Source organism: Myotis daubentonii, chromosome 11 (genome assembly GCF_963259705.1).
Source record: "Myotis daubentonii chromosome 11, mMyoDau2.1, whole genome shotgun sequence".
NCBI classification, from domain to species: domain Eukaryota; kingdom Metazoa; phylum Chordata; class Mammalia; order Chiroptera; family Vespertilionidae; genus Myotis; species Myotis daubentonii.
The window spans coordinates 6,672,215-6,698,051 of record NC_081850.1 but is presented as its reverse complement, the minus strand read 5'-3'; the positions used below and the strand labels follow the sequence as shown (position 1 = coordinate 6,698,051).

Here is a 25,837-nt window from a genome sequence, read left to right as displayed (position 1 = left end):
ACTGAGCCACACCGGCCAGGTCCTAACCTCCTCATTTTATAAATGTGGAAACCAGGTCCAGAGAGAGAGACCTGCCTAGGACCCGCTCTCACCAGCTCCCCCACTTAGTAGCCATATGCCCTGGGGCAAGTTACCTACCTCCTCTGCGCGTCAGTTTCTTCAGCTGTGGGCAGTCGTCGTATATTACAGATTTGTTTGTGCGAATTAAGTGAGTGTATGGGAAGCCCTCAGAACAACACCAGGGATAGTATGTGTTCAGTAAACGTTAACTATTAATTCGTTGTGCAGGCCACCATTCTTTCCAATATACTACAGCCATAATAGCCTTCTAGAATTTTTCCTTAAAAAGCCTTCGCTCTTTAAGCCACCACTTTGTATTACGCCATGTCTTCCTAGACCAGCTGACAGATGTGATCGAGACAGACCCCTGAGAGGACGTGGAGGCCCAAGAGGGGGCCTGCGGAGCAGAGGCCGCGGTGGTCCCGGGAACAGAGCTTTGGATCGTTTTGACCAAAGAGGAAAACGGGAATTTGAGAGATATGGTGGGAGTGATAAAAGGTAAGTTCCTTTATAAATGCTGTTTTCACTTTAAGACCTTAGTCGTACATGGTATGAATCTGTTATGTGTTAATATTTAGTTGCCTTTATATTAGTAGAGAGCTGATCCTGATTTAGCTCTTATTATCAGCTTCTCTGAGTTAAAGATTGACTAGAGACCAGCTTGCAGTTTTAGGAAATATTTCTTTCTGTAGAGCAATCAGAACTGAAGACAACATGGGTGGATGTGGAGTTCGCACCTGGGGATCCGGTAAAGATACCAGGTACGCTGCAAATGTGTGCATTCTGTGAACCTACAGTTAAGTGGAAATCTCGATCCTTGCATGCCTTTCATGAAAATTATGTCCTCTGCTGTGCTTGCAAGTGTCTTTATACTGTGTTCTCTTACATAGAGGTTGATATTAGGCTTTTGTTTAGTGAGATAACTTAAAAATGGGTTTGCTAAAATTTATTAAAAACTTACAAAACTCAACTCCAAGAAAACAAACAATCCAATTTAAAAATGGGCAAAGGACCTGAATAGACACATCCCCAAAGTGGACATACAGATGGCCAAGAGACGTATGAAAAGATGCTTAATGTCACTAATCATCAGAAAGATGCGAATTAAAACCACAATGAGAACTCCCATGTCAGAGTGGCTACCACAACAAATCAACTAACAAGTGTTCGCTAGGTTGTGGAGAAAAGGGAACCTTTCTGCACTGCTGGTGGGAACGCAGACTGGTGCGGCCACTAGAAAGCAGTATGGACTTACCTCAGAACATTAAAAATGGAACTGCCTATGATCCAGCAATTCCACTTCTGGGAGTTTATCCAAAGAAGGCTGAAACACTGATTTGAAAGAGTATGTGCAACCCTATGTTCATAGCAGCATTATTTACAATAGGTAAGATCTGGAAAAGCCCACGTGCCCATCAGCAGATGAGAGGATAAAAAGCTGCAGTACATTTACACAATGGAATACTACTCGGCCGTAAAAAAGAAGAAAATCTTACCTTTTGCAACAGCATGGGTGGACCGGAAGAGTATTACGCTGAGTGAAATAAGCCAGTCAGAGAAAGACAAGTGCCATATGATCTCACTTATATGTGGAATCTAATGAACAAAATAAACCAACAAACACAATAGAAACAGACTCAGAGAACAGACTGACAGCTGTTAAAGGGGAGGGGGTAGGAGGGCTGGGTGAAAAAAGGCGAAGGGATTAAGTGAAAAAAACAACCCTCATAGACAACAGTATGGTGATGACCAGAGGGAAAGGGGCAGGGGAAAGTAGGAGGGGATAAAGGGGGCGTAAGTGGTGATAGAAGGTGACTTGACTTGGTTAGTGGTTAGTGAACACCCAATATGATATACAGATGATGTATTATAGAATTGTACCCCTGAAACTTACATAATTTTATTAACTAATGTCACCCAATAAATTCAATTTGAAAAATTCTTTTTATCTTATTTTAGCCAAACACATTTGCTTGTTTGCTGATGGTGCAAGCACATGACATTACATTTGCATATGCTTCAGAATGGGTTTTAAATGCCTGGATATTTAAGAGATGACCATATGTATCCTAGCGACTGGCATATCCAATGTAAAGATGAAAGGTGCTCTATGGCACTCATTTTGGATTGGTTTGTGAGCCCTATACTTTACTTCTCTGTGACCTTTCAAAGTTCTTTTATACATTGCATCTTGATTTCCTGAAATCATGTGCAGATTGAAGCTCATCTGAGGTTCAAATTTGACATTTCTCAGGCATCATGGTACCTCAGATCTGTGCTAGTTTTGCTCCTTAAGGGAGGTGCTCGGTGCTAATGTTTCTGTCATTTCTTGGCTGCAGGGACTGTGCCTTCGTGGTGTCTGCAAAGGGAGAGGTAGGAAGTGCCTCCAGGCAGTGTAGGGTGAGGAAGGGTCACCTAGGACATGTTGCAGGCTGGCTTTCAAGTTGGAACTCTTGAGAGGATCCAGACTTCCACTTTTCTCCTTTGGAATATAAGCTTTTTGCATTAACTTATTTTTCATAAATTTTATCCTTAAAGACAAATGTAGACAGTAATATCAAATGTAGCATTAGATTGACTACCATTGAACATCTGTATTGTCCTTGAAAGGAAGAAAAACTTGTTAAATGTTCTCAGCTGAGGGTTCTATAGGATCTTGATTACAAATCTTTTCAATTTATTTTATTTTGCTGTGATAATATATATATACATTTTTTAAAAGTAATACAGGCACCTCTTGAATGATCTGATTTGCTACTTTAATACTACCATGCCATTTCAGTTTTATTTGTTTTCCTTTATTAAAATGTTTTTATTGAATTTTAGAGAGAGGAAGGAAGAGGGAGAGAGAGACCTAGATTTGCTGCCTCCTGCACGCCCCCTACTGGGGATCGAGCTGGCAACCCGGGCATGTGCCCTGACCAGTAATTGAACCTGCGACCTCTCAGTGCAAGGGACGATGTTCAACCAACTGAGCCACACCGACCAGGGCCATTTCAGTTTGCACTGGAATTTAAAATTATTTTTGGCTCCAAGAGATTAGTTACCCTAAGAGGTCAGTATTGGCTTTGTAGCATGAAGAGATGACCATATGTCTCCTAGCAACTGGCATGTCCGATGTGGAGATGAAAAGTGCCCGATGGCACTCATTTTGGATTGGTTTGTGAGCTCTAAACTCAAAGCTCTTAGGTGGTAATAATCTTTAATTGAGAGATTTTTCGTAGCTTAAGACTTTAATTGTTTACTTAAATTGAGATTTTGATTTGCCATGAAAACTGTGCAGTATAGTATAGTAATGTGCTACTTTTGGTGAATGAGGAAAGAGGAGAGGTAAGCCTAACCCATAAGTGCGTCCCTGGCGGACGAGGCCCCTGCTACCGGTTCAGTGTAGGGGTGACGAAGGGGTAGGAATCCTGTTCGAAGATCCTGGCAGTAGGACGAGATCTGTGGGCAGGCTGCTTTCAAATTGGCAGCCTGAGCAGAAAACCCAGAGGTCAGAGTGGGACCATCCAGTTTGCAGCTCCATGGAACCATAAAGGACACACTCAGGGGGCAGACTCAGTGAGCACCAAAGCCCCATTGAAGCAAGTCTTGCCCCAGAGGGGTGTCTCCAGCACAGAAGTTCTCCCACTGCAGACACAGCTGATTCTCACAGCCAATTGGCCTGGAGGTCAATTCCTCCCAGTGATACCTACAACAATCAAGGCTTAACTACAACAAGACTGTGCACAAAGACCACAAGGGGGTGCACCAAGAGTGTCCTCCTCAGGTAATTGGGGAGGCTGAACCACTGGGCCCTAGAAGACACTTAGCACAGAAAACCACTTTATCAACACAGGGAAGCATAAAAAATGCAGAGACAAAGAAAAAGGACACAAATGACAGAAATGGAGGAAAGCAAACTACTGGATATAGAGTTCAAAACCACACTTTTAAGGTCTTTCAAGAATTTTCTAGAAACTGCCAATAAACTTAATGAGATCTACAAGAAATCTAATGAGACCCTCGAGGTTGTGATAAAGGACCAACTAGAAATTAAGCATACACTGACTGAAATAAAGAATATTACACAGACTCCCAACAGCAGACTAGAGGGTTGCAAGAATCAAGTCAACAATTTAAAATACGAAGAAGCAAAAAACACCCAACCAGAAAAGCAAAATGAAAAAAGAATCCAAAAATACGAAGATAGTGTAAGGAGCCTCTGGGACAGCTTCAAGCGTACCAACATCTGAATTATAGGGGTGCCAGAAGAAGAGAGAGAGCAAGATATTGGAAACCTATTTGAAGAAATAATGACAGAAAACTTCCCCTACCTGGTGAAAGAAATAGACTTACAAGTCCAGGAAGCACAGAGAACCCCAAACAACAGGAATCCAAAGAGGACCACACCAAAACACATCATAATTAAAATGCCAAGAGCAAAGCCGAAACCGGTTTGGCTCAGTGGATAGAGCGTTGGCCTGCAGACTGAAAGGTCCCAGGTTCGATTCCGGTCAAGGGCATGTACCTGGGTTGTGGGCACATCCCCAGTGGGAGATGTGCAAGAGGCAGCTGATGGATGTTTCTCTCTCATCCATGTTTCTAACTCTCTATCTCTCTCCCTTCCTCTCTGTAAAAAATCAATAAAATATATTTTTTTAAAAATGCCAAGAGCAAAAGACAAAGAGAGAATCTTAAAAGCAGCAAGAGAAAGAAAGTCAGTTACCTACAAGGGAGTACCCATACGAATGTCAGCTGATTTCTCAACAGAAACTTTGCAGGCCAGAAGGGAGTGGCAAGAAATATTCAAAGTGATGAATGCCAAGAACCTACAACCAAGACTACTTTATCCAGCAAAGCTATCATTCAGAATTGAAGGTCAGATAAAGAGCTTCACAGATAAGAAAAAGCTAAAGGAGTTCATCACTACCAAGCCAGTATTATATGAAATGCTGAAAGGTATCCTTTAAGAAGAGGAGGAAGAAGAAAAAGGTAAAGATACAAATTATGAACAACAAATACACATCTATCAACAAGTGAATCTGAAAATCAAGTGAATAATCTGATGAACAGAATGAACTGGTGATTATAATAGAATCAGGGGCATAGAAAGGGAGTGGACTGGCTATTCTTGGGGGGGGGGAAGAGGTGAGGGGGATGCGGGAAGAGACTGGACAAAAATCGTGCACATATGGATGAGGACAGTGGGTGGGGAGTGAGGGAGGAGGGTGGGGTGGGAACTGGGTGGAGGGGAGTTATGGGGGGAAAAAAGAGGAACAAATGTAATAATCTGAACAATAAAGATTTAATTAAAAAGAAAAAAGATTAAAAAAAAGAAAAAAAAAAATTGGCAGCCTGAGCCATTTCCAGTGTTATTGGTTTTTAGAACAGTTTGTCATAAAGTACTTGTGCTAAAAATAGAATTTGCTCCATCATCGTAATTTAAAGTATAATATCAGATATTATTTTTTTGTAACCAATTAAAATAGGCACCCATAATGCAATTTTCGGCAATGTTGCCTTCTAGCTTCTATTGTGAAGAGCAGAACAGTTTAGTAATTGAACATTTGGCTGAAATCTGTTTGTGTCATTCATTTGTTTTAAGTGTGACGTGTGATTGAATTTGAGCTGAAAACAAAGCTTTGATGTGTTCAGCATAGTGTTGTGGAACATAGGTGTGCAAGCGGGCATTTTCTGTGTTAGAGTAACTGAAGGCAAAGTGGACTTGGCCCTGGCCCTGGAGCTGCATCTTTCCTCTGACTAATCCAGCATTGGTGATTGACATTAAACAGAATAACAAAACCTGCCAAAGTAAATTGTGCGTGATATTGACACTTGATGGTTTTGTAGTTGTGGTCATATCTACACTAATAAAAGAGAAACATGGTAATTGGCGTACGGCCGCTACCCTTTTCATTGGCTAATCAGCAAGATATGCAAATTAACTGTCAGCCAAGATGGCGGCTGGCAGCCAGGCAGCTTGAAACTAACATGAGGCTTGCTTGCCTCAGTGACGGAGGAAACCAACGTTCCCCGCCTGCGGCTGCAGGCCTCTGAGCGGGCAGTTTAAGAAACATTGTAACAAATACCGCCGGACTTCAGCCAGCAGATTCACAACATTGTAAGCAAAGGCCAGAAACCTACTTTCAGCCGGAGGTCTAAGAGCTGGAGCCAAGCCTCAAGCTAAAGCTGGCCCAGAATAAAAAAAAAAAAAAAAAGGAAAAAAGGAGCGTTTGGGAGTTCAGTCACCCCCAGCCTGAAAACAGCCCTCAGCTCCTCACCCAGACTGGCCAGGCACCCCAGTGGGGACTCCCACCCTGAGGGTGTGTGACCAGCTGCAAACAGCCATCATCCCCTCACCCAGGCTGGCCAGGCACCCCAGTGGGGACCCCCACCCTGATCCAGGACACCCTTCAGGGCAAACGAGCTGGCACCTACCCATGCACCAGGCCTCTATGCTATATAGTAAAAGGGTAATATGCCTCCCAGCACCGGGATCAGCGGAGCCATGAGGCCTCCCGGCACCGGGATCAGCGGAGCCATGAGGCCTCCCGGCACCGGGATCAGCGTGACAGGGGGCAGCGCCCAAACCCCCTGATCGCCCTGCGGCTCTGTGTGTGACAGGGTGCGGCACCCCAACCCCTCCCCGCCCCCCCATGGGCCCTGCTCTGTGTGTGACGGGGTAGAGCCATAACCTCCCCATCAGCCCTGCCCTGAGTGTGACAGTGGTGGCGCCCCAGTCCCCTAATTGGCCCTGCTCTGTGGGTGATAGAGGGCGGCGCCCCAACCCACTGATCCGCCCTGCTCTGTGTGTGACAGGGGACGGTGTGCCAACTCCCCTATCGGACCTACTCTGTGAGTGACGGGGGGAGCTCCTCACCCCCCTGATGGGCCCTGCTCTGTGCGTGACAGGAGGGAGCTCCCCAACCCCCTGATGGGCCCTGCTCTGTGCGTGACAGGGGGTCGCGCCGCAACCTCCCCATTGACCCTGCCTTGAGTGTGACGGGGTGGTGCCCCAACCCCCCAATCGGCCCTGCTCTGAGCCCGACCAGGGGCTGCACCTAGGGATTGGGCCTTCCCTCTGCCACCCGGGAGCAGGCCTAAGCCAGCAGGTTGTTATCTCCCGAGGGGTCCCAGATTGCGAGAGGGCACAGGCCGGGCTGAGGGACCCCCCCTTCCCCCGAGTCCACAAATTTTTGTGCACTGGGCCTCTAGTGGTTCTATAAGACCTGTAGATACAATGTTAATTTTATGTTTATTCACAAAATAATTTAGGTCAATATAGGGGGGAGATCTGTGATTTTTTTTCTTTAAAGTCAATTGCTCAAGTTTTAGAAATACTGGTTTTTATAAAGTCTCTTTGTATTCCTCTACTTTTTTCCTTCCCCGTTTCTTTGTAGCCATTTTATGAATGTTTTAAAAAATATATTCTTATTGATATCAGAGAGAAAGGGAGAGGGAGAGTTAGAAACATCAACCGTTTTATGTATTTTTGAAAGCTATGACTGTAAGTGCAGTTATGTTTTTTATCCCGTTGGTTTGTTACGTGGCCAAGAGAAAAATAGGAAGTTGGAGTAATTCAGTGCTGTGGCTGCTGATGCTAAAACCTCCCATGACCCCGCAGGGTCGGGCTGAGGTGCGAGCGCCTTGTGAAGGGCCTCCGCGGGCGGAGCACACGATGTCCTCCCATCACAAGTGCGTTTGACTCGGGACCTTTTTTAAAAGTAAAAATTAATCATTCAGACTTCGTATTGAAACACTGAGTTGTTATTTTAAAAGCGGATTACAATAGCTTTGATTTGAAAATTAAAAATATTAATGTAGCCCTAGCCAGTTTTGCGCAGTGGATAGAGTGTCAGCCCGCAGACTGAAGGGTGCCAGGCTCTATTCCAGTCAAGGGTACTACCTCGGTTGTAGGCTCCATCCCTGGCCCCAGTCGGAGCCTGTGGGAGGCAACCAATCCCTGTGTCTCTCTCACACTGATGTTTCTCTCTCTCTGTCTCCCCCCTCCCTTCCAATCTCCCTCAGAATCAATGGGAAAATATCCTCGGGTGAGGATTAACAACAACAAAAATTAGTGTAAAAAGTCTATTCTGGCCCTAATCGGTTGGCTCAGTGGATAGAGCGTCGGCCTGTAGACTGAAGGGGCCTGGGTTTGATTCCATCCAAGGGCACATGCTCAGGTTGCGGGCTTGATCCCCAATAGGGGGCGTGCAGGAGGCAGCCGATCAATGATTCTCCATTGGTGTTTCTATCTCTCTTCCTCCCCCTTTCTGAAATCAATAAAAATATATATATATTTTAAAAAGTCTATTCTGTTATTGCAGTTCAATTTCTTTACTTTAGAAAAAATAGCTTATTTTTTGAAGCTGGGTTCTGTACATAGAGTGCAAAATATTTCTAATGAATATTTAATGTCCATTATATTGACATTATACACTCAAATATATTGACTAATTTTAGCATTTTCCTGAAAATGAAATTTCTTTGCTGGGACTAATTTGTTTCTAAGTAATGTTTAGATAGGATTAATGTTACCATAAAAAGGAAAAATTAAAGTCATATATGTTAAAATTTAAATAGTTATTACCAGCTTGTTTGTAATCCACACTTATTTCTGTGGAATGTTTTTACTTTTTTACCATTTTCTAAAAGTTAGATAAGTCATTTTATGGCCCCTATTAATATTGGGGATTTTCTAAGTTCAGAAGAGTTTTGAATATTTCTTCTGGGCCTTTATAATCTGTTTTAATTTTAGACCATTTATAGAAACTTCTATTTCTCAAAGTACCTTTCACATTTGTGAAAATAGTTTATATGGACTATCAATTGAGAGCATTTTGTCTTTTTTATTTTAATGTGGGTTACCTGTGTGTGGGTATATAATTCCTTGAAGGGCATTGTAATATGTTTTTCTCTCTCTTGACTATCTGAGAGCATTGATGTCAACAAGTGTGTGTGACTGGGATGGTTCTTGCTGCTTTCAGTGACGTGGAGCCAGCTGCGCCTATGGAGGAGCCCCCGGTGGTGGAGTCCCCGGACGCCCTGGAGGAGGGGTCTCCAGCCAAGTAGGTGTTTAGCTCTTTTTCCTGTTGGGTTATGGGACTTTTTGTTACCAATTTCTAAGAATGCTTCATGGAGTGGGAAGCTCAGCCTTTTGTCACATCACAGAGGTTGATCTTAATGTATTCAAGTAATTGAACTGATAAATAATTCAGATCTAATGAGTGGTTAGTAATGATAACGAATTGGTTGAATTTGAGTCTTCTGTCCTGTGTCTATAACCTTTTTTCCACCGGCAGCCTGTATGTGACCAGTCTCTCTTGTCATGACCCCTTCTCTTGTCCCTTTATTCTCCCTCCTCCTTTCTTCATGGAGCTGAGGCCCCTGGTCCCTCTCGAGCACTCTTGCCAAGTCCTTAAGCTTCCTGGCCAGCAGGATCCGCCTCCTGGATGGCTGTGGCTATCCGCCTTCTCTCCGGCACCCACAGGCTGAGCACTGCAGGTCACTGTGGGTTGCCAGCATTCTGAAATGAGTCCTCCCTACAATGACTGCTTTAATCCTTCGCGTCTCCTCAGATCCCTGGCACTGCCCCCATTTACCCACACCTGCTCTTTCATCTTCTATATACAACTTGGCCCTCAGAGGAATTAGGAGCCATCAGATGGGAGCTGTGTCACCCTCCCACGCCCAAAGGTGCAAACCTCCCTCCTCCTGCGCCTTCTAGGTGGCGAAAGGGAGGTGCCACAGCTCCTCCCACCTGTTTCCTGCTGACTTCACAGCAACCTCACACTCACTAGCTCCTCCCCTCAGGTCTACTGGCCTCCTGCCACCTTACTCTGGTCTTCCAACAAGTATTTTAAACATGCCCCACTTCTCCTATTTTCAATCTCCTCCTCTTGTCCCACATTCTGTCAGCCACCTTTCTTGGGGTGTGTGTTCTTTCTTCGTTTTCTCCCCTTTTTAAAAAAAATATGTTTTTATTGACCTTTAGAGAGGAAGGGAGAGGGTGAGAGAGAAACATCAATGATGAGAGGGAATCATTGATCGGCTGCCTCCTGCATGCCCCCTATGGGGGATCGAGCCCACAACCCGGGCATGTGCCCTTGGCCAGAATCGAACCCAGGACCCTTCAGTCTCAGGCCAACGCTCTATCCACGGAGCCAAACCAGCTAGGGCTCCCTTTTTACTTCTTATTTCACTCCAGGCCTGGCTCTGTCCTGTCGCTCTCTGAAAGTCCCCACGTCTCCAGGCCTGATGGATGTTTTGGTCTGTTGTGCTTGACCTCTCAGAGCATCTGACTTTATTGATCCTTTTAAAAAATATATATATTTTTATTGATTTCAGAGAAGAGACGAGAGGGAGAGAGCGATAGAAACAAATATCAATTATGAGAGAATTATTGATTGGCTGCCTCCTGCATGCCCCCTAATGGGGGTCGAGCATGAACCCTGGGTACATGCCCTTGACTGGAATCAAACGTGGGACCTTTCAGTTCGCAGGCCAACACTCTATCCACTGAGCCAAACCATCTAGGGCTTGATCCTTTTTTTTTAAATCCTCACCAGAGGATGTGTTTAGAGAGAGAGAGAGAGAGAGAGAAACATTGATGTGAGAGAAAAACATTAATCGGTTGCCTCCCATATACACCTTGACTGGGGATCGAACCCACAACCTAGGTATGTGCCCTGACTGGGACCTTGTTTTGGTGTGCGGGACAATGCTCCAACCAACTGAGCCACCTGGCCGGGGCTATTGATCTTAAGGGCACCCTGCCATTGGTTCCTGGGATTCCTGCACTCTCTGGCTTTCCTCCTGCCTCTCAGCTCCTTTGCAGACTCCTCCTTGTCTCTCTGGTCTTTTAAAATATGAGTCTTCAGGGCTCTGCCTTAGCCTTCCCTTTCTAGCGTCTTTCTGAAGGAACTCACGCACTGTGCAGCTTGAATTGTCGTCACACACTGACTCAGAGTGTATGCCTGGGCTCCCACCCTCAGCTCGGACTCCAGGCCTGTGGGTCTGCCTCCTGCTGGACACCTGCCTGTGGACATCCAGGCCTCCTCCTGCAGCGCGTCCAGGGCTGCGGTCCCCCTCCGGGGGCTCTCGACAGGTGTCCATCTTGGGGAGCAGCATTGCCATCCAACTAGTTGCACAGATCAGACTCCGGGAGTCATCCTTGAGGTGTCCTTCTTCTTGTCCCTCTCCCCCCCAAACCCAGTCTGTCACTCTGCCCTGACGATTGGTACCTTCTAAATCCACTACCTTCACGTGTCACAGGCTCAGCTGTTGTCAGCTGGTCTGTCACGGTGGCTCCCATGGGCTCCCTCCCTGCATGCTCACCTTCTAGCAGCCGTTACCACACCAAAGTGGCTTTCACACTGGCGACGAGTTCCATGCCCTCAGCCTTGTGAAGACCCCGGTGGCTTTAGGCCCCTTTTCTGTTCCTTGTCCTGACCCGCATGGTCCTGTGTGGTCTGGTCCCTGCAGAGTGCCTGTGCTTTCTCTAGGCCCACCAGGTGGCCCTTATTTATGTTGCCAAATACCTTTCTCCTGCTCTACCCCCACACTTGGCATAGAGCTTCTCCAAGTGCTGCTGCCTCCTTTTTCTGTGCCTCCAAGCCCCTCTCCCCCACCTTCATCTATTTACCTTTTACTTACCCTTCAGCTTCCAAGAGGGTGTCTATGGACTCCAAGCCAGTGTGCTGGGTTCAAATCCCTGCTCGGCCACGTAGTAGTTAGGGCAAGTTATTTAATCTCTATTTCCTTCATCTGCAAAATGGGAATAATAACAGGACTACATCAGAGGGTTGTTATAAGGGTTGGTTGCGGGTATGTGTATGTGTGTCACAGAGGGTAGGACCTGGCACATAGTTAGTGCTGTAAAATACCTGCTGCTATTTTTGTTTTGTTTTTTGTTAATCCTCACTTGAGGGTATTTTTCCATTGATTTTTTGAGAGAGTGCAAGGGAGGAAGGAGGAGGAGAGACACAGAGAGAGAAACATTAGTGTGAGAGAGACACATCGATTGGTTACCTCCCGCATGCACCCCACCCTGGGCTGGGGATCGAGCCTACAACCGAGGTGAGTGACCTTGACTGGAACTGAACACGGGACTCTTTAGCCCGCAGGCCAATGCTCTATTCGCTGAGCCAAACCAGCTGCTATTATTATTGTTACTTATTCCAAGAGTAAAATGCTACAATGACTGATGATTTTGAAAGCTGTTAACTTACCCATTCAAAACTAAGAAATGCATTTAAGAAGTGGGTGAACAGTTAACAGCAATATTTAGACAGGGAGGTAGCTGAGGAAGTCGGTTAGCAGTGTGTACATCAGGGTGGGAACGTCCAGTCCGAAGGCTGTGGAGAGCCCGAGAAATCACTTGGTCTGGCCCTGGGAAGGCGTTAGGGGTGAATTAGCTAAACGTTTGACCAAATACAGCAGGCTAATCTTTAAGTTGGCAATTTTGTATGGCCTGAAAATCATGTTATAAATATCCAAATGGCCCCTGGCAGAAAAAGGTTCCCCACCCCTTGTGAGAAGTGAGTTATTTTTAGGAAAAAAATATATCCTTTTTGAGCCAATAAACCATTTCTACAAATTTAACATAAAACAGAATAATAGAAAGTAAATTATAGCATTATTCTAATCTCTAGAATTGATTGCAGTACTCTAGCATTGGTAATATTAGACAAAATAATTCTTCCAATTAAACAGTTTCTCTGAAAGACAAAATAATGATTTGGTGGCCATCTCATTGTCTGCACTGTCCTCGCAGAGGCGGTCAGCAAATCTCCCCTCTCTTCTCTGCCAGCCAGCACATCTTCCTCTCTTTTCTGCTGACCGCAGTGGACAGTGAGCATCTAGTTAGAACTGCAGGAGCTGCACGGTGGAGCCGTGGAGCCGCTGCTGGGCCCTCTAGTGGAAGACTGCTGGGAAATTCTTGTTTCTGCACTGCCTTGTCAAATGTAAATGATCGCTAACATTTCTAATTGCACAGTGATAACTTTGGGTAATTTCACAGTAGGCTTGTATGTAAGTGCATTAGAAAATGGTGATGCTCTCTGAGTATTAATCCAACACTCAGGCTTTTGACATTTAGCTACATGTATATCAGTGCACCTCTTGGTTTAGAACTTCTTGAAGGGTGAATTGAATGCATCGGTTTTATAATTTTGGGTGTTTGGGTGTTATACTTAGGTCTCTGATCCATTATTTTAAAAAAGTAATATGTATTTATTTGATCCCTTTTGAGTGGATTTTTGTGCACGGTTTGTGGTATGGATAGAAGCTCTTTTCTTTGCACACCCAGACATGCCAGCACACTGAACATCATTGCTGAAAACCAGTTGCCCGTGAATGTGGGCCTATTCTGTACTCTGTTTTGTTGGTCTATCTCTATTACAGTAATATCACACGACCTTGATTACCCTTGAGTCACTTTTGTTTTTGTTTTCTCTTGCAATTTAGTTGTTAAACAACTAGGTCATGTGTCCAAAGAGTTTTCCAGAGTCAGAATTTTACTGAAACATCCTGTGGGCAATGGTATGCTGGTGAATACTTAATGCCTGGTTCTCTGGGACAAAAAGCCCATATCTGTTGCGCTTGCTGGTTTCTGTGGTGTAAATATTCTTAAATGACCGATTTAAAACAACCAATGTGCCCTAGCTGGTTTGGCTCAGTGGATAGAGTGTCGGCCTGTGGACTGAAGGGTCCTGGGTTCGATTCCGATCAAGGGAACATGCCGGGGTTTTAGACTCAACCCCCAGTAGGGATCGTGCAGGAGGCAGCCTATCAATGATTCTCTCGCATCATTGATGTTTCTATGTCTCTCTTCCTTCTCCGAAATCAATAAAAATATATTAAAAACAAAAACCCAACCAATGTGACATCACTGAACGCAGAGTTGGGGAGAGACGTGCAGTCGTGCACAGGTCGAGGTAAAATGTAGTGAAATAATTAGGGAATGTGAGTTGTGAGCATTCATTAGCTTTTTAATAATATAGTTAATTATAAGAGTATACAAGTTAGTTTGAAACAATGACTGTGTTTAACATCTGGCTCACAAAATTCCTGAAATTTTAACAATTGGCTTTATGACTTGATGCAAGCAGGCCGGTTCCAGCACAGCATTTCTAGTAGAGCATTTGGACATTTTCTCTGTCCCTATGTTTCGTGTACTTCCTGAAAATGAATAATGAGAGAAGTTTAGTCAAATTCAGGTTCTCCCTGGCTGTTGTGGCTCAGTGATTGAGTGTTGCCCCATGCACCAAAAGGCTGCCGGTTCAATTCCTGGACACATACCCAGGTTGTAGGTTCGGTCCCCTGTCAGGGTACGTACAAGAGGCAACTGATTGATGTTTCTCTCTCACATCAATGTTTCTCTCCCTTCCTCTCTATCTGAAATCAATAATATAAAAAATTTGGGTTCAACTTTTTGGCAAAGTTGTTTAATAGGTTATGGAAGGTCGCTGATTATTATTGCCTTTGTCCATTGGAGCTGCAAATTGGTGATAGTCTGTCATTCTTTAGTTATTGGAATTATCTGCAGTAGAACTAGTTGATTGCATCAAGGTATAAGTTTTTTAAGGAAATACAAGATAAATAAAAGCTACTTGTTAAATAAAAGTTATCCATTTTTAGAATAATGACTTGGTTCCCTAGAGTCCTTCCAAGGTGCCGATCTTTTTAAAGTGTCATTATGAATTTAGAGACTTAAACATATCTAGTGTGGTTCAACCCACTGAGGTTTTTATTTAAACTGACCCATTTTCTTACTAGAGGGAACCTCTGCAAGTTGATTCTTGATCCTTTTGACACACATTTAGTGGTCTTCGATAGCTCTCTTGCTGTGGTTCCAGAGTCGTCATTTATACTTCCTATCCCATGCTTCATACTGATCCATTTTTCAAAGAGCCGTAGTCCTTTAATAGAACGTGGTATTTAGATACCATAGTCTGGCCACTAGGGATGCTCACTGCTCCTAGGTTCTTGACTATTTCTAAGACATTTAACTGACAGCAAGGAAATAGACACATACACATATTTTTAAGGTAAAATGTGTTATGAGTTAATTTAATATTTCTATTTGAAAGTTAGGACTGCAAAATTTTTAGCTAAAATTTTTTATATTTGTGTCTTATTTTTCCATGCTGAAAATCCCAGTTGTTAGTAACATTCTACTTTTACTCATGTGCAACACACAGCAGCCACATATAGTATTATCAACACTACCTCCAATAATGACTACTAAACAATTATATAGAGAGAAATGAGTAAATTCATATTTTAAAGGCACTTTAGTTTCTTCTGTTGGTTATATCACCAGCTTCATAAATAGTTGGATTAATTTGATTGATTTTGCTTTTAAATTTTAAACATTGAGATTTAATTTTAGCCTGTTTTATAGTTGTGTAAAATATAATTACATGTTTTCAAAAGTGCAGTCTGATAAAACATGGTATTTTTCAACTAGCTTCTATCCCTGCTGTTTCCCTGATTTATATTATAATTTTTAAAAAAACTATTAAGTGTATACATTTATATGTCTCTCTTAGGTGAATACTAACATACATTCCATTCCACCTTGCTTTTTCATCCATATGTGCAGGGGATGCTACATAGCAATATATATACAGATATTTCTCATTACTTTTTAAACTGATAAATATTCTGCTGTTTAATAGCTATAATTTTCCACCAAATTTCTCTCTAGATGAGTTTGGGTTTTTTCCAGTATTTTGCTATTACAACTTTTAATGTCTTTTCATATTTTTGCCAATATTAGTTTAGGAGATACATATATATATGTATATGTACATAATCACACACACACACACACACACATATATAAATAAATAATTTTTATGGACTTTTGTTTTTGAGAGAGGAAGGGAGAGAAAGAAAAACATCCATGTGGGAGAGAAATATTGATTGGTTTCTTCTTGGGGATCGAACCCGCAATGTGGGTATGAGCCCTGACCAGGAATTGAACCCACCACCTTTTGTACCTTTTGGTGTATAAGACAATGCTACAACCAACTGAGCCACATTGGCCAGGGTTGGGATATATTTTAATATTAGCATTTTTCAACATTTTATGAAAAATTTAAAGCACAGCAAAGTTTAAAGAATTTTACAATAAACACATATACCCACCGGCTAAATTGATATATAATTTATTTATTGTGAAATGTACAGAAATAAGTACTTCATTGTTTTGATAAATGGCATATGTATCAGGTGTAACATGTTACCATCACCTGGCAGTTCCCTCATGCGTCTTCAGAGGCATCCACTGCTTTGATGTTCTTTCCACCATCAGCTTGGCATTTAAAGTCACTTTGCAATTGTGTCTATTTTGTTTCCTCTGTGATTAGGTTTCTCTCCTGATTTTGCTGAGGTTTTTTATATTATTAACCTATAATCTAGAACAGGGGTGGGCAAACTTTTTGACTCGAGGGCCACAACGGGTTCTTAAACTGGACGGGAGGGCCAGAACAAAAGCATGGATGGAGTGTTTGTGTGAACTAATATCAATTCAAAGTAAACATCATTACATAAAAGGGTACGGTCTTTTTTTTTCAATAGTTTTATTCATTTCAAATGGGCCGGATCCGGCCTGCGGGCCATAGTTTGCCCACGGCTGATCTGGAACCTGAAATTACGTTAGCTTTTCAAGGACAGTATTACAGATTTGTTCCTCTTCCTGCTCCTCATTAATGATTTTTTCCTTTTAAGCCTTATACAATTCCTACACTATGCACTTCCTTCATTTAAACTGTACAATTCAGTGGTTTCTGGTATATTACATTAAGTGTTAAAAATTGTGGTACAGTATATATAATAAAAATTGCCACTTTAACCATTTTCAAGTGTACAGTTTAGTGGTATTAATTACATTCATACTGTGTGTAACCATCTTTGCCATCCATCTTCAGAACTTTCTTATCATTGTAAACAAACTGTGCCCATGAAATAATAACTCCCATTCCCCTCCCCTCAGTCCCTGATAACCCCCATTCTACTTTGTCTCTATGAATTTACCTATTTTAGGTACCTCACATAGTGGAATATATTTGTCCTTTTGTGTCTGACTTATTTCACTTAGCATAATGTTTTCAGGTTCATCCACGTCGTAGGATGTATTAATACTTCATTTCTTCTTTATTATCTCTTTTGGTGGTAAAATATGTATAACATAACATTTATATTTTTGATCATTTTTTAAAATTTATTGATTTGAGAGAGAGACAAACATTGATTTGTTGTTCCACTTATTTTTGCATCATTGGTTGCTTCTTATACGTGCTCTGACTGGATCAAACCCACAACTTTGGCATATCGGGATGATACTCTAACCAACTGAGCTACCTACAGTTTTGATCATTTTAAAGTGTACAATTAAGTGACATATAGTACTTTTCAGAATGTTATGCCACTATCACCGTTATCTCATTTTAAAAATTTTCTTTACCCCACACCCATAAACACTCAATTCCTATTCACCCTCTCCCCTCAGCCCCTACCTTCCGACCCCAGTCCCTGGCTACCACTAATCTGCTTTCTGTCTCTATGAATTTGCCCTTTCTGGATGTTTTATATAAATTGAATCACACATAAACATTTTGTAGCTGACTTATTTCACATAACAGTGTTTTCAAGATTTATACATGTTGTAATATGTATCAGTTCTTCATTCCTTCTTATAACCAAATAATACTCTATAATGTAGATAGACCATATTTTGTTTATCTATTTATCAGCTGATTGACGTATTGGCATTTAGGCTGTTTCTCCTTTTTGCCTATTATAAATAATGATGCTATAAATAGCATTATTGAATTTTTATGTGATTGTTAGTTTTCACATGGACTTATGTTTTTATTGCTCTTGGATATACTAGTACTAGTGGCCCGGTGCACAAAATTCGTGGGCCTGCACCCTCTCCAATCTGGGACCCCTCTCGCAATCCAGGACTGCTGGCTCCTAACCGCTCATCTGCCTTCCTGCCTGATTGCCCCTAACCACTCTGCCTGCTGGCCTGCTCGCCTCCAACTGCTCTTTCCCGCCGGCCTGCTCACCCCCCACTGCCCCTCTCCCCCCCACTGGCCTGATCACCCAAAACTTCCCTCCCCTCTTGGCCCCTAACCGCCTCTGCCTTGGCCCCGCCACCATGGCTTTGTCCAGAAGAACATCTGGAAGGTCTCCCAGTCTAATTAGCATATTACCCTTTTATTAGTATAAAGGCCTGGTGCACAGGTTGGGGGCCGGCTGGTTTGCCCTGAAGGGTGTCCCGGATCAGGGTGGGGGTTCCCTTGGGGGCGGGGCAGCCTGGGCAAGCAGGAAGCTTAGCTTCCTCCATTGCCAGGGGCAACCCAAGCCTCCCGCTCGCTCTGGCTGGCTCTGTGGCTGCCGCCATCTTTGTCCCGCTAATTTGCATACTCCTGATTTGGCTGATGGGCGTTGTGAAGGTACAGTCAATTTACATCTTTCTCTTTTATTAGTGTAGTTACCTAGGAATGACATTGCTGGGGCAGATGGTAGCGCTATGTTTAAATTTTTGAGGAACTGTAGGACTATTTTCCAAAATGGCCACACCATTTCATATTTCCACCAGAAATATAAAAGGTTCTAATTTCTCCATATCCTCACCTACACTTACTTATTGATTGATTGATTTTTAAAAAGAAAGAGATTGATTTCTTGTCCCGCTTATTTATACCCGCATTGGTTGATTCTTGTATGTGCCCTGACCGAGGATTGAACCTGCAACCTTGGCATATTGGGACAACGCTCAAACCAACTGGGCCAGGGTTCACCAACACTTTTCAAATAGCCTTTTGTGCCTAAACAATTCAGTGGTGGTGGAGTGATAAAAGTTGTGGTTTTGATTTGCATTTTGCTGATGTCTGATGATGTTGAGCATCTTATTGGCTATTTACAGGCCTGTTTTGGGAAAATGTTCAGAGCCTTGCCTGGTTTTGAGTTGGATCCTTTCTTTTACTGAGTTGTAAGAGTCCTTGGTGCATTATTAGATATAAGTCCATTATCAGATATATGATTATCACATATTTTCTGCCATTCTTTGCTTTGTCTTTTTTAATTCCTGATGGTATCCTTTGCAGCACAAAAGTTTTCAGTTTTGGTGATGCCCAGTTTATTTGCTTTTTCTTTTGTTGCTTGTGCTGTTGGTGTCATATATAAGAAACCGTTGCCTAATCCAAATTATGAGGGTTTACACCTATGTTTTCTAGAGTTTCATACTTCTAGCTCTTACATTTTGGTGTGAGGTAGGGATTCAACTTCTTTCTTTTGCACGCGGATATCCAGTTTTCCCAGCACCATTTCTTGAAGATACTGTTTGCTTTTGTCTTTGGCATTCTGGTCCAAAAACATCAGTTGATCATAAATGTGAGGGTTTATTTCTGGACTTCATTAGTCTACATGTTTATCTTCTTTTTCTTTAAAAAAACGAATTTAAAGAGAATATTTAGAAAAGTAGGCATTTGTGGCCCATTGTTTTATAATGTGTTCATGGTTTCCTTTGTTGTATCTCAGTAGCTTCTCCCACTTCCTTCTACAGTTGTCTCATGTCATGTGCAGTGCCACCTGGGAAGGGAGTCCTGGTGGTCAGGTGCCTGTCATTGGGATGGTAATGTTCCTGCTTTTCAAAGACGGCTTTGAACACAGATAGGACGCGTTGGCAGTGATGGCATAAAATCGTGAAAATAAAACAAGGAAGCTTTTGGCCCAAAGATTTTCTTACCTTCTTTAGAGATGCAGTATCATGAAAGTATGTTAAACTAATGGCTGTGACTTTTTCTTTGAGAAAGCAGACATTTCAAACCCATCAAAAGCTATTCTTTGTAATTAAACTTTCCAGAGTTCCTGAGTTGGAGGTAGAAGAAGAAACTCAAGTTCAAGAGATGACCCTAGATGAGTGGAAAACTCTGCAAGAACAGACCAGACCGAAGCCTGAATTTAACATCCGGAAACCTGAGTCCACGGTCCCTTCCAAAGCAGTGGTGATACACAAGTCCCGATATAGAGATGATGTAAGCATGACGTGCTGTGTCTGGAGCTAATCTCTCCTGATACCTTATTGGAAACAAGATGGGCCTTTCCACTTCTATTTTGAAAATGGAACATTGGCAGTTGACATTCTAGTTTCTACCTAAGAGTAATTGAGATGATGTATCTTTATTGTGAAATAATTGAATCTTGACCAGTTGACCCTTCATACAAAGTAGTAATAGTGACAGTGAATTTTCTGCTCACCCAGAACTCTGCTGAGACTGTGCAAATACTATATGTTAATTGTACTTCATTTTTGTATCAAGAGAGGTACAGAATGTTTCTGAATGATGTCATTTCAAAGGATGACTACTCTGCATTAACATGATTGGATTACTCTCACCTCTAATTCTTAAAGCACTTAATTGGGAGGGTGGATCATTTGAAACCGGCTGGGGTGCTCTGCCCGGTGACGCCTTTCTGTGTTATTGCAGCAGCTTTGCTCCCTTGCGTAACTGCTGAAACGCAGCCGAGGAGCCCAAAGAGCCTGGCAGCCTGCTGTCCAGTCGGGGCTGGTCACAGCGCCTCTCCCGTGAGGGCCTTACTGTTCTGGTTTATGTTCAGCTCTGTATCGGAGGCCTCCACTTTGAAAATATATTGACAAGGATGGTCAGTCTTTTTAAAAAAAAAAAATGTATTTTTATTTATTTCAGAGAGAAAGGGAGCGGGGGATTGGGATAGAAACATCACTGATCAGAGAGACTCACTGATCGGCTGTCTCCCGCACGCCCCGTACTGAGGATCCAGTCGTAACCCCAGCATGTGCCCTGACTGGAAATCAAGCTGTGACTCCTGGTTCATAGGTTGACGTTCAACCCTGGCTGGGTGGTCAGAAAGTCTTTAATTACGTTTCTGCATAAGTTACTGAACTTAAGGGCACACTAAAGAATTCTCATTTTAAAATTTATAATTTGCATCACCGCCCCAGCTGCTTATCTTGATACCAGTCTCTTTGTCAGTGATGATGATGAGCAAACCCTCTCTGCTGGATATTATTCATTTATTTTCTGTTTGAAACTCAGGGATTTTGTACCATGTAGAATTGTCTGGTTCCCATTTACACTTTGTTTTCCTGTAATCCTTGCCCAAGGATATTTTTTCCATTGACTTTTTTTTTTTTAGAGAGAGTGGAAGGGAGGGAGGGATGGTGGAAGGAGGGAAGAGAGAGAGAGAGAGAGAGAGAGAGAGAGAGAGAGAGAGAGAGAGAGAGAAACATCGATATGAGAGAGACACATCGATTGATTGCCTCCTGGATGCACCCTGACGAGCCGGGTATTGAACCTGCAACCCAGATATGTGACCTTGACTGGAAATCAAACCCTAGCCAGGGGTGGGCAAACTTTTTGACTCGAGGGCCACAATGGGTTCTTAAACTGGACCGGAGGGCCGGAACAAAAGCATGGATGGAGTGTTTGTGTGAACTAATACATGTTAACACTGCTGCTGTGAAGGAGCGGAGGGGAGAGCAAGAGAACCCTCCACTCTTTCGGCTCTGCGGGCCAGATAGAACAGCCGACGGCCCGCGGGCCGTAGTTTGCCCACGGCTGCCCTAGACCCTTCAGTGTGTGGGCGGATGCTCTGACCACTGACTCACACCCATACAGCTAATTTACACTTCGGTTAGTTGTATTCTTTGAACGAATACTTTCACTAAAGTGTCGTTTATGATACAGAATCCCCTCCCACCCTCCTGTTTGGGTACTCCAGGCTCTTAGGGGCTTTGACTAATAAGTTCTGAGCTATCCACTACAAGTGACTTTTTCTACAAGTGGAAATCTCTGAGAGGCTTTTTCTTTTTTTAACAAGTACATCAGCTGGGTTGGTTCTTTTCCTCTCCGCTCCTGTTGTTCTTTTTGTTCTGGGGAATTGTAAATATAGCCTTGCCTAAAACAAATGTGCTGTCAGGGTGACATGTGCAGCTGACACGTTAGCTGCTCTCCGAAATCCTCGCCAGATTCTCGTCCGGCTTCGGCTCCACAGAGAAGGCCCCTGGAATATTGAAGCAGCTGGCTGAGCTGAGACACCGAGCTCGGTCTCAGGAAAGCACACATCTTTGTTAATCTTACGGCCTTGGAGATTTTAGCCGGAAATTATTCTTAAAGCAACATAAGCCTTTGTTCTGGGCATCCTAAGAGACAAAAGCACTAGGATAATACCTCTCATTCTCTTGGAGCTCTGCTTTTTGCAAAGGTCAGACCTAATACTAGTCTGCAAATGGAGCGGGGCCTCACCGTGCTGTGGCTTCTGACCTTTAGCTCACTGAGCGTCCATTCTACGCTGTCCCTTGCTGGGGCAGGGCCACCTGTCCCCTGCTGCACCATCCAGCTGTTTTCTAAACCAGGAGGCAGCTGTGTATTATTTTGCCTCTTACTGTTTTGTGTTGTTTTTGAAAGATGTTTATTTTTATTTTTAAAAGCTTTATTGTTGACAGTATTACAGATGACACTTTTTTCCCCATTGACCCCATCTAGCCCACACCCGCCCCCTGCTCCAGGCCTTCACCACACTTTTGTCTGTGTCCATGGGTTATGCATATATGTTCACAAGTTCTTTCATTGATTGATCTCTTCTGACCCACCCACCCTCCCCTTCCTTCCCTCTGAGATTCAACAGTGTTCCATGCTTCTATGTCTCTGGATCTATTTTTTTAAATTTAAATTCTTTATTGTTTAAAGGATGACATGTCTCCTTTTCCCCCCATTGACCTCTCCCCAGCCACTCCCCCCCCCCTACTGTCCATTGGTTATGTTCATATGCATGCATAAAAGTCCTTTGGTTGATCTCTTCTGAACCTGTTTTGTTCATCAGTTTATTTTGTTCATTTGATTCCACATAGGAGTGAGATCACATGATACTTGTCTTTCTCTGACTGACTTATTTCACTTAGCTTGATACTCTCCAGATCCCTCCATGCTCTCTCAAAGGGTAAGAGAGCCTTCTTTTTCACGGCTGCACAGTACCCCATGGTGTAAATATACTACAGATTTTTTATCCAGTCGTCTGCTGATGGGCACTTGGCTGTTTCCAGATCTTAGCTATTGTAAATTGTGCTGCTATGAACATAGGGGTGCTTGCATTCTTTCTGATTGGTGTTTCGGGTTTCTTAGGGTATATTCCTAGAAGTGGAATCACTGGGCCAAATATGGGCAGTTCCATATTTAGTTTTTTGAGGAAACTCCATACTGTTCTCCACAGTGGCTGCACCCGTCTGCATTCCCACCAGCAGTACTAGGGTTCCTTTTTCTCCACATCCTCGCCAGCTCTTGCCACTTGTTGATTTGTTGATGGTAGCATTCTCACAGGTGTGAGGTGATACCTCATTGTCGTTTTAATTTGCATCTCTTTGATAATCAGTGACTTTGAGGATGTTTTCATATGTCTCTTGGCTGTCTATATGTCCACTTTGGAGTGTTTGTTTAGGTCCTTTGCCCTTTTTTTAAATTGGATTGTTTGTCTTCATTTTGTTAAGTTGTATGAGTTCCTTAAATATTTTGGATATTAACCCTTTATCAAATGTATCATTGCCAAATATGTTTTCCCATACAGTGGGCTCCTCTGTCATTTTGTTGATGGTTTCTTTTGCTGTGCAGGAGCTTTTAGTTTTGATGTAGTCCCATCTGTTTATTTTCTCCTTAGTTTCCCTTCCCTAGGATATTTATCTGTAAACATATTGCTATGAGAGATGTCTGAGATTTTGCTGCCTATGGTTTCTTCTGGGATTTTTATGGTTTCACAACTTAGATTTAAGTCTTTTATCCATTTTGAGTTTATTCTTGTGTATGGTGTAAGTTGGTGGTCATTTTTTTACATTTATCTGTCCGATTTTCCCAACACCATTTATTGAAGATACTGTCTTGATTCCATTGTATGCTCTAGCCTCTTTCGTCAGATATTAATTGAGTATAATGGCTTCACTTGATTTCTAGGTTCTCTGTTCTGTTCCATTGATCTATATGCCTGTTCTTGTGCCAGTACCAGGCTGTTTGATTATAGTGGCTTTGTAGTGTAACTCGATATCTGGTATTGTGATTCCTCCAACTTTGTTCTTCTTTCTCAAGATTGCTGCAGATATTTGGGGAATTTTTTGATTCCATGTAAATTTCTGGAGTATTTGTTCTAGATCTATAAAATATGCTATTAGTATTTTAATGGGGATTGCATTGACTAGAGTGCATTTGGTATTATGGACATTTTAATGATGTTGATTCTACCAATCCATGAACATGGTATATTCTTCCACTTGTTTATTTCTTCCTCTGTCTCTTTTTTCAGTGTCCTGTAGTTTCTGAGTGCACGTCTTTTACCTCCTTGGTTAGGTGAATTCATTATTGGTGTATAAAAATGCCATAGATTTCTGGGTGTTAATTTTGTACCATGGTACATTGCTGAATTAATTTATTAAATCTAGTAGTTTTTTGGTGGAATTTTTAGGGTTTTCTGTGTACAATATCATGTCATCTGCAGATAATGAGAGTTTCACTTCCTCCATTCCAATTTGGATGCCTTTTATGTTGTCGTCTTGTCTGATTGCTGTGGCTAGGACTTCTAATACTATCCTATATAATAAAAGAGAAACATGCAAATTAGCCATCCCTCCGCTATGCTCAAGCCATGCCCACAAGCCACACCCACAAGCCAATCAGTGACTATGCAAATTAACCCGACAAAGATGACGGTTAATTTGCATACACAGGTGTCAGGCGCCCCAGGAGGCAATGGTGGCCACGGCCACAGGCTCCCCGTCTGGGAGGGAAGGCTGCCTGTGCCTACCCATGCCCGCGGGCTCCCAGGACCTTCGCTGGCTCCGGGAGGCAAGGCTGTAACCAATAACCATGTCCGTGGGCTCCTGGGACTTTCGCCGGTCGGGGAGGGGAGGCTGCCCGCGCCTACCCATGCCCGCGGGCTCCCAGGACCTTGGGAGGCGAGGCCATAGCCACATCCGTGGGCTCCTGGGACTTTCACCGGTCGGGGAGCCGAGGCCGCCCGCACCTAGCCACACCTACGGGCTCCCAGGACCTTGCCGGCGGAGAGCAGAGCAGGAGAGGAGCGGGTAGAGAGTGGGAGGTTTGGAGGACTTGGCAGAGCAGGAGACCGCTGGACATAGAGCAGAGCGAGAGAGAGAGAGAGAGAGAGAGAGAGAGAGAGAGAGAGGGTGGCTTGGAGGGTGCGGCTCCCTCTGTTACCCCAGCTTCCTCATCACAGCTGTGGAAACTGACAGCAGGAAGGAGGAAGTCCCACCCCCACAGAATCAGCCAGAATCAGCCATTGGTCAGACAGCTCTCAGCGGCCTGATAGCCAGGACTCTCATTCACCTGCATCTCAGACCGTGACAATAGAGAGGTGGGACTATGTCTAAAGAACAACTGTTGATACAACATAGCTCTGCAGCTGAAAGATGCCGGCATTATTGACAGAAAATGTCCGCAGAGCAGCGTGCTTTCTGATCTTGAAAGAAGGTGGCACCTGTGACAGGATGTATCTGAAAAGCAGCTACTGGAAAAGCGTCGCTCTGATCTGGTGTTATTGACAGAAAATGTCTAAAGACCAACGTGCCTTTGAAGTTGAAAGAAGGTGGTGGCGATGACAGAATATGTCTGGAGAACAGTCATCAACAAGTACTACCAATACGAGGAGGAACTGCCTTCTCAGTGAAAATGGAGTACATGAGGATGCAATCCTCGAACATAGTTGTGGTGGAATGACTGTTCGATGTGAATTTTGC

The 25,837-nt window shown here is 43.2% G+C and overlaps 1 protein-coding gene across 2 annotated transcripts in view; it reads left to right on the top strand.

The window, feature by feature from the left end:
* Nucleotides 1-25,837, top strand: part of HABP4 (hyaluronan binding protein 4) — a 44,583-nt gene that overhangs the window by 9,313 nt on the left and 9,433 nt on the right. Inside the window, exons 3-6 of one of the 2 annotated variants that reach the window (XM_059656398.1) lie at nucleotides 397-558; nucleotides 753-821; nucleotides 9,030-9,110; nucleotides 19,925-20,096. In XM_059656398.1, the coding sequence (XP_059512381.1) occupies nucleotides 397-558; nucleotides 753-821; nucleotides 9,030-9,110; nucleotides 19,925-20,096 (484 nt within the window). The remainder of the gene's footprint in view (nucleotides 1-396; nucleotides 559-752; nucleotides 822-9,029; nucleotides 9,111-19,924; nucleotides 20,097-25,837) is intronic. The other variant, XM_059656400.1, reaches the window with a different exon arrangement.